The sequence below is a fragment of the Entelurus aequoreus genome, linkage group LG23 (genome assembly GCF_033978785.1).
Source record: "Entelurus aequoreus isolate RoL-2023_Sb linkage group LG23, RoL_Eaeq_v1.1, whole genome shotgun sequence".
NCBI classification, from domain to species: Eukaryota; Metazoa; Chordata; class Actinopteri; order Syngnathiformes; family Syngnathidae; genus Entelurus; species Entelurus aequoreus.
Window position 1 is genome coordinate 17,642,583 of NC_084753.1, and position 12,406 is coordinate 17,654,988.

A 12,406-nucleotide genomic window follows, 5' to 3' on the forward strand; every position below is an offset into this window, starting at 1 on the left:
AAGATTAATAGTAAAATAACTTATGCAAAAATATACTAATTTAAAGATGGTATTTGTTAAAAAAAAAATTGATAATTGTGTTTAGGACTGAAGCACAAACATTTCGGATTCATGTTTTTTATTTTATTACTTCGTACTTGACAGATTTAAATAACTCGTTATGAAAATTCAAACAAATTTAACAAATTTTTTTTGCTTAAAAAAACATTGATCATTTTAAGACTGAGGTTTGTGATAGTTGAGCAAATTATTATTTTTTTTTATCCAGATTGTTCTACACCCTTCAAAAAAACTAAATTTATACCAATTTAAACCTGTGACGTTTAATTAACAGGCCACCAAATGGTTAAACCTAAAAAAGTTTGAGGTATTTGAGCAAAGAAAGAAAAAATATGAATCTAAAATGTTAGTATGTCCTTTGGAAAATGAAGGACTGTGTCCGGCTTGGCTTTGGAGTAAGAGCAAGCATATCGTACACCTGTGAAATAATTGGACATTGAAATTTAACTTGGAAAAAAACCCTCAGGATAAAGTCTGTATAATGGAGTGACACCACAATTATAGTCAAAAATCAGAAAAATGTACTGAAAGGACAAAAAAACAACATTTGTCCCTTGAGACTTAAAGGAAAATCCAATCATGAAAATGCTTGTATTTTTGTATAAACATGAAGAAAACATTTTATTGAGCATGAATTATGCAGAAACATGACCCATACAACATAAATACAAATGTTTACATAAAATCATTAAATGGTGATTATTTCTATTTAAAACAAAAATCCATGTGTACTTGTGTCATAGAGAGGAGCGTCTATTCCAGGCCGCTAGCTGTAATTTTCCCATTCCAGCGAGCACAGAAGGTGTGAAGGCGACATCAGGTCCTCGAAGCAGCCTTGGGAAAAGGCCAAAGCACGTCTTCATAAGTCAGATCAATGCACCATAAATAGGTTTTGCTTCAAATAAAAACGTACCTCTTCATTCTCTCAGATGTAGACGCTGCACCGGAAAAATTGTGTTCTATGCAAAGTTGTTGAGATATTTATTTTTAGATAGTATCATTCACACCAACAACACATGGAAGTACCTGCAGATGGCAGACATGTCCTAAACAGAAGGACATTGGGGAAAGTCTCCAGACCCAGACTCCTCCTCAGTGTCGGTTTTTTCTGCAGGGTGGGCTCCAGTTTCTGCTGAGAGACAGGCGGTCTGACCTTTGACCTTCCTTGAATCCACGGCACAGTCTTCACTGACCCAAGGAACGCAACAAAACAAAAAAAAGATGAGTCAAATTATGTGTAGCATGAATGTGTCAGTTAACTGTAAAATCTCCTAAAGCACTGCAAATGCAAATAGGGCATAGAGATAGATATAGATATATTTTAGATATTTGGTAAAAATCATAATGAAACTTTTTCAAAACAGGTTACAGGTTAGAAAAGATTGATTGCATGGAGATAAATGGCCCAAAAATGTTTAAGCATTTTATAAAAAATAAAAAATAAAAAAATAAATAAAAATCGATTTTTGAACATTTGAATGCTGTGAATCCCTTTTTGTTGAGCCTTTTTAATTTTCCTGAGGGAACTCTCCTGAAGGAATCAATAAAGTACTATCTATCTATCTAATAAAAAGTACCAAGGACCAAAAAGCACTGGGTCAAAAAACATTGGTATTTAAAGGGGAACTGCACTTTTTCTCTGAATTTTGCCCATCATTCCTAATCATTATGAAAGACATGGATGTTTTTTTTTTTTCATTCTAAATATTAAATAAATACGATCAAAGGCTTACAATGGAGCCTACAAGCCATGCAATTCACTTGAAAAAAACCCATCCAAACACCATTAGGGTTTTACATACACGATGCAAGTATATATGTTATGTAGTAACGGGTACATTTATATTTAGTAATTACATATTTTGATCACTTTAAGCACCCTTAACTATTACTCACTGCAGACTTTTTGAGAGCCAACAAACATAATAAAACATCACTTAATTACCAATGTCAGCGGTCATTAAGATGCCGACTGCTAGGATGTTCATATATTCCAATTTAGATGAATGAGTTGACCGCTAAAAAAACAATACAATTGCTTGGCAACAAAAGATGAGAAATAGGGGATGTGACATACATTTTGATCGACAAAACATAAAATAAGTTTTATATTACAAGATCACAGAACTCTCCAAAACTAAATAGAATTAAAATTAAAGGCCTACTGAAACCCACTACTACCGACCACGCAGTCTGATAGTTTATATATCAATGATGAAATCTTAACATTATAACACATGCCAATACGGCCGGGTTAACTTATAAAGTGACATTTTAAATTTGCCGCTAAACTTCCGGTTCGAAACGCCTCTGAGGATGACGTATGCGCGTGACGTAGCCCGGGGAACACGGGTATGCCTTCCACATTGAAGCCAATACGAAAAAGCTCTGTTTTCATTTCATAATTCCACAGTATTCTGGACATCTGTGTTCGTGAATCTGTTGCAATTATGTTCATTGCATTATGGAGAAAGAAGCTGAGCAAGCAAAGAAGAAAGTTGTCGGTGCGAAATGGACGTATTTTTCGAACGTAGTCAGCAACAACAGTACACAGCCGGCGCTTCTTTGTTTACATTCCCGAAAGATGCAGTCAAGATGGAAGAACTCTGATAACAGAGACTCTAACCAGGAGGACTTTTGACTTTGATACACAGACGCCTGTAGAGAACTGGGACAACACAGACTCTTACCAGGATTACTTTGATTTGGATGACAAAGACGCAGACGTGCTACTGTGAGTATGCAGCTTTGGCTTCTAAACATTTGATCGCTTGACCGTATGTGCGCAACTTTTTTTTGCGTATGTACGTAACTTTTTTAAAATATATAAGCTTTATGAACCTTGGGTTAGGTGAACGGTCTTTTGGGCTGAGTGATTGTGTGTGTTGATCAGGTGTTTGAATTGTATTGGCGTGTTCTATGGAGCTAGGAGCTAGCATAGGAGCTAGGAGTTAGCACAACAAAGACGTAGGTGTTTTTATGCAGGATTCATTTGTGTCATATTAAATATAAGCCTGGTTGTGTTGTGGCTAATAGAGTAAATATATGTCTTGTGTTTATTTACTGTTTTAGTCATCCCCAGCTGAATACCAGGTACCGTGAGTATGCAGCCTTGGCTGCTAAACATTTGATAGCTTGACCGTACGTGCGCGTCACGTACGTAACTTTTTAAAAATATATGAGCTTTATGAACCTTGGGTTAGGTGAACGGTCTTTTGGGCTGAGTGATTGTGTGTGTTGATCAGGTGTTTGAATTGTATTGGCGTGTTCTATGGAGCTAGGAGCTAGCATAGGAGCTAGGAGCTAGCATAACAAACACGCAGGTGTTTTTATGCAGGATTAATTTGTGGCATATTAAATATAAGCCTGGTTGTGTTGTGGCTAATAGAGTATATATATGTCTTGTGTTTATATACTGTTGTAGTCATTCCCAGCTGAATATCAGGTACCGTGAGTATGCAGCCTTGGCTGCTAAACATTTGATAGCTTGACCGTATGTGCGCGTCACGTACGTAACTTTTTAAAAATATATAAGCTTTATGAACCTTGGGTTAGGTGAACGGTCTTTTGGGCTGAGTGATTATGTGTGTTGATCAGGTGTTTGAATTGTATTGGCGTGTTCTATGGAGCTAGGAGCTAGCAGAGGAGCTAGGAGCTAGCATAACAAACACGTAGGTGTTTTTATGCAGGATTAATTTGTGGCATATTAAATATAAGCCTGGTTGTGTTGTGGCTAATAGAGTATAAATATGTCTTGTGTTTATTTACTGTTGTAGTCATTCCCAGCTGAATATCAGGTCACCCCCGGCTCTCACAGCATCTTCCCTATCTGAATAGCTTCAACTCCCCACTAGTCCTTCACTTGCACTTTACTCATCCACAAATCTTTCATCCTCGCTCAAATTAATGGGGAAATTGTCGCTTTCTCGGTCCGAATCTCTCTCACTTCATGCGGCCATCATTGTAAACCAGGGGTCACCAACCTTTTTGAAACCAAGGGCTACTTCTTGGGTAGTGATTAATGCGAAGGGCTACCAGTTTGATACACACTTAAATAAATTGCCAGAAGTAGCCAATTTGCTCAATTTACCTTTAACTCTGTTATTATTAATAATTAATGATATTTATCTTTGTGGAAACACTGATCATCTTAATGATTTCTCACAATAAATATATATAGAAACAGATAAATATCAATATGCAACACTTTATTTTTACATTTTCTCTAAGTGCACATTTTTCAAATTGAACATTTTCAAATGATCACTTCTAAGACAGTCTTGTGAAATCACAATATCCCATTTTAACTAGCTAGCCACTAACATTTTTTAACAAATCGTGAATTACTTTGCACCATGTTTGTACAAATAATAACTCATGTAAAATACAAAAAGTAAACTCTCCAATTTTTAAATCATGTCACACTTTGAACTGGACACCAAATCTGTTATCTGTTTCTTTGTCAGTTAGTGGGAAGCCTGGCATTGCATGCTGTTAACTAGTGTGTTGTACTCTGGTGTGTAACTTGACACTGCAACTCTGAGTGAGTCTTGCAGATGTGCATCAGTGAGGCGTGTTCTGTGTTTGTTCTTGATGAAGTTCATGTCAGAAAAGGCTGATTCACAAAGATGAGATTTTTCCTCATTGTTTGCGGAACCTTCTTAATCTTTTGGACATATTTTCACAGCAATCTGGCCTTAAGCTTAATTATGATAAATGTAAAATGTTAAGGATCGGAAATCTAAAGGGAACGTCCTTTCGAATGGAATGCAAAGTGTTTTGTTTATAAATTATATGCAATCTGTTGTGTTCCCTAATTTTTTTCTGTGTACATGAATGAAGGTGTGTGTCGCTGAGTCCGACTTGGACATTATCTGGACTGGGCCTGGTTTAAAAAACCCTTTTAAAAAAATCTAATTTCATTGACAACCTGGTCTGTTGAAGATAAGGCCCTTTTTAAAAAAAATAAAATAAAATAAGATAAATAAATAAAAAACATTTTCTTGGATAAAAAAGAAAGTAAAACAATATAAAAATAATTACATAAAAAATAGTAATTAATGAAAATGTTAGTGGACCAGCAGCCTATACAATCATGTGTGCTTCAGGGACTGTGTCCCTTGCAGATGTGTTGTCTATGTTGTGGGAACCAGAATATTGGTAGCAGAAAGAAATAACCCCTTTTGTGTGGATGAGTGTGCATGGGGGAGGTTGTTTGGGTTGATGCACTGATTGAAAGTGTATCTTGTGTTTTTTCTATGTAGATTTAATTTAAAAAAAAAAAAAAAAATTTTTTTTATTTTTTTTTTAGAACAGGCCCGCGGGCGACTCATCTGGTCCTTACGGGCGACCTGGTGCCCGCGGGCGACCTGGTGCCCGCGGGCGACCTGGTGCCCGCGGGCACCGCGTTGGTGACCCCTGTTGTAAACAATAGGGAACTTTGCGTATATGTTCAACTGACTACGTCACGCTACTTCCGGTAGGGGCAAGCCTTTTTTTATCAGATACCAAAAGTTGCAATCTTTATCGTCGTTCTATACTAAATCCTTTCAGCAAAAATATGGCAATATCGCGAAATGATCAAGTATGACACATAGAATAGATCTGCTATCCCCGTTTAAATAAAAAAAATTCATTTCAGTAGGCCTTTAAAGCAATTTTGAATTGAAAATTTGTGTCAAAAGAAAGCCAAAGGGAGCCAGGGCAGAGGCATGAAAGAGCCGCAGGTTGCAGACCCTTGCTTTAACTACAACATTGGTTCTGTTGCTGCTATGTGATTAAACGTAGTTTTTTTCCCCAATTTTGGCAACAGCTGTGAACAAACACAGCCTGCTCCAATGATGTCCTACCTTTCAAACTGTGCCTCTTTCGGGTTCCTCTCTTTGAGCTCGTCTCCTTCACGAGATGGAAGTTCATCAGGAATTCCATGCTATCCATGACAGCCTTGGGGATCACACCTGGTCGACGTAGGTCATAACAAGGGTTAAGTACGGGTCTCAAGTGGCGGCATCGTCCGGACAGTGGATGGGGATCACCGCACCGAATGATTGTGGATTTTCGATGAAGGCGCGCAGGACGAGAATTCGCAGTTCAAAGCGTCCTTCGGACATCTCGTCCTTGTTGGGAGGCGGTAAAAGACAGGGAGCAAAAACCATGGCCAGATTGGATGCAGTCATCAGGTTTTCTTCACATCTGACAGGAAAAGAAAATTGGTCAAAATTGACGACCACCGCGCTGACTGGTAAATACCAGTCATCCTCTAATTGTGTTATCGTGTATTTAACCTAACAGATTGTTTAGTTTTCACCATTCAAGTCTCGTAATAGCGTCAAACCACCACAAGATGTCAGTATCACAGTCTGTTAGGCATCTTCAAAAGGTTGCTCTATCCTAAAATAGTCAACCTAAAACTGCCACTCTTTACCTGTGGGATACTTTGGACAAGAAGTCAAACAAGTAATGCAGACAGGAGGAGTTTCTGGCAGGCAGCAAACAGGACAGCAGTTGGAGGGCCGAGGTCCTGTCCTGCAGAGGAGCAAGCGTCTGGGCCTTGAGCATGGCGTCTTGGATCTCCGGAGGAAATAATGGTTCCGGAAGCTCCCTGCAGAACTGTTTGATGAGGGTGGCCACATCGTAGGGGAGAGCAGTAGATAAACATGCCTCCCCACGATTCAGCTTGGCCTGAAACATTCATAAATCGCAGGAATCATGCACGTTTTTTTTTTTTTACACATTCTAAAAAGACAGAACACCTCTCAGATTAGAACATTGCACAAAATAGAAAATGCAACTGGCACAAATACTTCTTTAATGGGGCCTAAAAAAAACAAAATGGCCAACGACCTCTGCGTCTTACGATTTCCGTGCATACCATCATAATGAACGTGTACAATTTTTTCGCAATATATAGGTTTGTGCTTGTATGCCAGTAACAAGGTTGTTATTGTCATATTAATAAATAATGATGAAAAATTAAATGTCAAGTTTGTTTCATAAAAAAATTAATGTGGGGGCTACTATAATACATTTCTACTTTGAATATACTAAAACCAATACATCAATATATGTTCTTAACAATTTTGCTACAATCCATCTTTGTGTTATAAAATACATTAGCATAACATCTAATCTAAACCCCTTGAGATGTTTAATTTGTTATTTAATATTCAGCCAACTAAAACCATTTAAAGAGATTTAGCACACTGAAAAACTTAAGGAAAACAAAACATTTGTACGAAAATGCACCATATACAGTAAAACCAAGGATGGGTAACTTTCACATTTCAATCAATGCCGGTACCAATTTTCAGTACTTGTGTGTTAATAAATGTTAATTGTTTAATTAAAAAAATCATTTTCAAATGTACCATTTTAAAATAAGACGATTATGATAACTATGCTGTCCAGTTATGTCTTGTCTTCTTATTACATTTCTAAGTCCTATTTGAAAGTATTATATTGTGGACTTTGTATGCAGTTGCAATTCCAGGACTTAAAATGGCGGTAGCTAGGGGCTACATGAATTATTCATTCTGATTGTAAATTGATTAATTTTTCAAAAGTTGTTTAAAAACATTTTAAAATGAAAAAATTTTGGGATAAAAATACATTTTTTAAATGCATTTTAAGCTATCTCCATGCAACCAGAAGGAACTTTTCTAACCTGTAACCTGTTTTGAAAAAGTATATAATTATTATACCAAATACAGAATTGGTTTGAATCAAGAGCTGTTGAATCAAGAATCGATTCGGAATCAAATGGTCAACCCAGAAATCGCTTCGAATTATTAGGTTCCCCAAGGTTCACTCCCTTAGCACTAGTGTATAGGCTAGTACGTTGCCTTGCCACAATGCTAAATGTCTAGTCTTATGGTGTGTTCCATTTGTACTGGGAAGTCAGAATTTCAGAGTTCCTAGTCGGAATTTCTACTAAAACGCCCCTCAAGGTCAGATTTCTGACTCGGAAAGTCGGAGCATTCTAACCACCCCTGAGTTAGTTTCAAAGATGGCTGCTCTGGATGTAAACAATATGCGCTTCTATAATATCCGTCATTAGCACTTCTGATTAACCTTTTTTCTATTTCATGTGGTACGTACGCGGTTCATGGCTGGCAATAGCATCCGTGTTTCATTTTCATCCACCGTATTTGGAGGTTGCAGAAAGAGTCCAAATTTTCCCATAATTAGTTTTTATTCAGACAAGCGCAAAAATAGCTTTCGGGGATGTGGCCATTTTTATTTCCGACATCCAACTTCGAGGTAAATGGAACACAGCATTATGTTGTGCCCTACAAAGTGTTTATAGTGTAAGTATTGCCCTTATTACACACCAGCTCTTTGAAATATGCATATTAGTTGTAGTTTTCATCAACAAATGTGGAGGTGTTGAAATTGCCATGTAAAATCGCTAATGCTTATCAGTAGGGATGTCCGATAAATGCGTTAAAATGTAATATCGGAAATGATCGGTATCGTTTTTTTTATTATCTGTATAGTTTTTTTTTTTTTTTTATTTAATTTTTTTTTATTAAATCAACATAAAAAACACAAGATACACTTACAATTAGTGCACCAACCGAAAAAACCTCCCTCCCCCCATTTCTTTCTGTTATCAATATTCTGGTTCCTACATTATATATCAATATATATCAATACAGTCTGCAAGGGATACAGTCTGTAAGCACACATGATTGTGCGTGCTGCTGGTCCACTAATAGTACTAACCTTTAACAGTTAATTTTACTCATTTTCATTAATTACTAGTTTCTATGTAACTGTTTTTATATTGTTTTACTTTCTTTTTTATTCAAGAAAATGTTTTTAATTTAGTTATCTTATTTTTTTTTTTTTTTTTAAAGTACCTTATCTTCACCATACATGGTTGTCCAAATTAGGCATAATAATGTGTTAATTCCACGACTGCATATATCGGTTGATATCGTATCGGTTGATATCGGTATCGGTAATTAAAGAGTTGGACAACATCGGAATATCGGATATCGGCAAAAAGCCATTATCGGACATCCCTACTTATCAGTAACATGTATTTGGCAAAGCCAATAAAAGTTAGCATCGAGCTAGTGCATTTTAGAAAAGTGCAGCCTTACTTTAAATAAATGGGGTATACTTTTATAGCGCTTTTCTACCTTCAAGGTGCTCAAAGCGCTTTGACACCATTTCCACATTCACCCATTCACACACTGATGGCGGGAGCTGCCATTCAAGGCCCTAAACCCGACCCATCAGGAGCAAGGGTGACGTGTCTTGCTCAAGGGCACAACGAACGTGACACGGACGGCGGAAGCTGGGGATCGAACCAGGAACCCTCAAGTTGTTGACATGGCCTCTCTACCAACCAAGCCACCACTTCACTTTCATTTTCTATCAGACATACTTAAAGTTAATGTTAAAGTACCAATGATTGTCACACACACACACACTAGGTGTGGCAAAATTATTCTCTGCATTTGACCCATCACCCTTGATCACCCCCTGAGAGGTGAGGGGAGCAGTGAGCAGCAGCGGTGGCTGCGCCCAGGAATAATTTTTGGTGATTTAACCCCCAATTCCAACCTTTAATGCAGAGTGCCAAGCAGGGAGGTAATGGGTCCCATTTCTATAGTCTTTGGTATGACTCAGCCGGGGTTTAAACTTGTTTTGTTGGCATGGAAAATTGCACCAATAAGTGCTTGTTTACTCGCCAAGTGTTTCGTCTGCAACCGGACTTGGCGTCACAAGCAACAAAGGTATCAAATATTTAAAGGTCCAATAATATTTGTATATCGATATGCAGTCGGTGGGTGTCTATACAAAGTACCGAATTCAGTACCCATCCTGAAGACGCAGGTCGTCGGCCATTTTGGTTTCCAGGTCCCCCCCCCCCCCCCCTTTTTAATTTTATTTTTTAAAGGATTCGGGCACTTTGCTTTTTTTTTAACTTTGTTTTTTTTTGTGCAATGTTCCAATCTGTGGTGTTTCTCATTTAGTCAGTGGATGACTACCCACCCTGAGAGTCTTGATGCGAGGGAGAGAGCCTGGTTTTCTGAACAGACCCACGGTCCCAGCACGCTCCAGAAGCAACGAACAGGCGTCCACCAGAAAGCTGACACACACAAAAAGATATATATATATATATATATATATATATATATATATATATATATATATATATATATATATATATATATATATATATATATATATATTTAAAACCACAAAACGCCGTGTGGTTTCTCTCCGCACTTACCAGGGCACCAGGCCGAACTCAGAAATGAAGCACCTCGGCAAATTCTCCAAAGGGACACCAAAAACCTTCGCGCCGCCGAGGAAGAGTCTCTCATTTTTCCTCTCGACACTTTTCACATTTATTCCATGGATGACTTGAAGGTGGAAACGAATCACGTTATCGTCTGTAACCTTCATATTAAAAACCACCTGGAGCGATTAAAAACAGTCTTTATAAAAACACAAATTAGTCAAGGAGGTAGGTTAATTAGGCTAATTTATACCACCTGTGGGAAACAAGATGCTGCTTTCGAGATAGGAAGACAGATAAGTCCAATTGATACCAGTCGGTCATAAACTAAAAAAAAACGTCGACAATAAGATATAATTAATTTGCAAATGCATAATTTGTCACCAGTCATATTTACTTTTTATTTGCTTTAGTGCTTTGAGGTTGCAAAGTCTACGCTCCGTGTGAGGTTTATCCTTTTTCCCAGTAGCCTTGAATGCAACATTAGGATTCCTTGTTCTCTGCTGTGCTACTGCTAATAGTTTGGGATAAATGTCGTTTTTTGTCTATTTTTTTTTTTTGCTTACATTTTGCTTAAAATAGAGTTAATATAAATATTCAGGCTATAGATAGGATTCATGGCTCTTTGATCTTAAGGAGCCGTTCTTTTAAAAATGCCATATATATATATTTATATAATAAATGAAAAAAAAAAAAAATATATATATATATATATATATATATATACATATTTATATTTAAAAAAAAAAAAAAAAAAAATATATGTATATATATATATATATATATATATATATATATATATACATATTTATATTTAAAAAAAAAAAAAAAAAAAAAATATATATATATATATATATATATATATATATATATATATATATATATATATATATATATATATATATATATATATATTCATGTTTTTTTAAGGTTTTTTTTTTACTGTTTTTTTTAAATCAAGGAAAGAGTAGTGGTATCAGTTATACAAAAAGATGTAGATCAGGAAAATTAAATTTAAACACATTTTACTCTATTGATGGGAATTATTCCAAAATTCTGTCTTCAATTTTTTTTTGTGTGTGTTTTCATTGCAAAATTTTTATAAGGCGGTGGCATATTTCCATTTTTTGGCGGTGACATCAGTATTTTGAATTTTCCCTAACCTAAAAAATGTGTACCATTTTAACAATATAGGAAAAAATACACAAATAATCAGTAAGAATAAAATGCGTCATTGGGTATAGTAAGTATGAATAAAACAAAAAACAAAAAAAAAGGGCAGAATGGTTCACATCCTATTTGTTATAGAAAACCTTGTTTTTTATGGCCAAAACACAAAACATGTTCCCCTCAAAAAAATTTCACAGTGCAATATTTGAGGTAAAGTAATTGGAGCCTAAAATAGGTAAATAATTGACAACAACAATGATTTTGATTCATTATTATTTTTTGAACAATGACAGTTAAAAAAAAAATCCTGTTACAATTCTCAGCCATCTAAAAGGCCCCCTCACATAAAAGTGCTAAAATAAGGCATACATTTTTTTTTTTTTTTTTTTTTTGAATTCTCTACAGTTGAACATCAGATCCATCTGTCCATTATAGGTTTTTAAAAATTTTTATTTATTTTTTGTTTTTTTTTAGTTTGTTTTATGCCATTTTTTATGGCAAACACAAAACCCAACATGAGCAATGTTTTCCCCCCATCAATTCACAACAACATTGATTTTGTTTCATTATTAATTTTTGAACATTGACAGTTTTGACATGTGTTATTAGAGTCAACGATGCAACTTTTTTCTCGTTACATTTCACCTGTATGCTCTTTTATTCTACTCGTTTATGTTTTTTTTTATATTAGCATTTTTAGAACGTGTAAAATTAGCTGCGGACATACTGCACATAGGTACATACGCTCGCACATACCTACACACATACAGTACATACATACATACACGATACATACATCCACACCCACATCCACTGTACAAACATACATATACACAAACTGTACATACACAACATACACTCATGCATATAATCCCGTTTCAGCAACCAGATATTAACGTTGTCCCTCCCAGGTGAAACTGG

At 36.0% G+C, this 12,406-nt stretch overlaps 1 protein-coding gene across 2 annotated transcripts; it reads right to left on the reverse strand.

Annotated features, from left to right (window-relative positions):
• Window positions 1-637: 637 nt before the first annotated feature.
• Window positions 638-10,545, reverse strand: LOC133641007 (inactive Rho GTPase-activating protein 11B-like). 2 transcript variants are annotated; one of them, XM_062034785.1, is made up of 8 exons: window positions 10,307-10,545; window positions 10,066-10,162; window positions 6,485-6,741; window positions 6,101-6,252; window positions 5,910-6,017; window positions 1,087-1,248; window positions 974-1,019; window positions 638-894 (listed from the first exon to the last, which is right to left on the reverse strand). In XM_062034785.1, exons 1-8 carry the CDS (start codon window positions 10,480-10,482, stop codon window positions 798-800), a joined length of 1,095 nt encoding a protein of 364 aa, XP_061890769.1. In that variant the 5' UTR covers window positions 10,483-10,545; the 3' UTR covers window positions 638-797. The 2 variants fall into 2 exon arrangements, 1 of the variants encoding a protein (XP_061890769.1); XR_009824247.1 differs by having other exon boundaries at window positions 794-894; window positions 1,087-1,243.
• Between the last annotated feature and the right edge of the window lie 1,861 nt (window positions 10,546-12,406).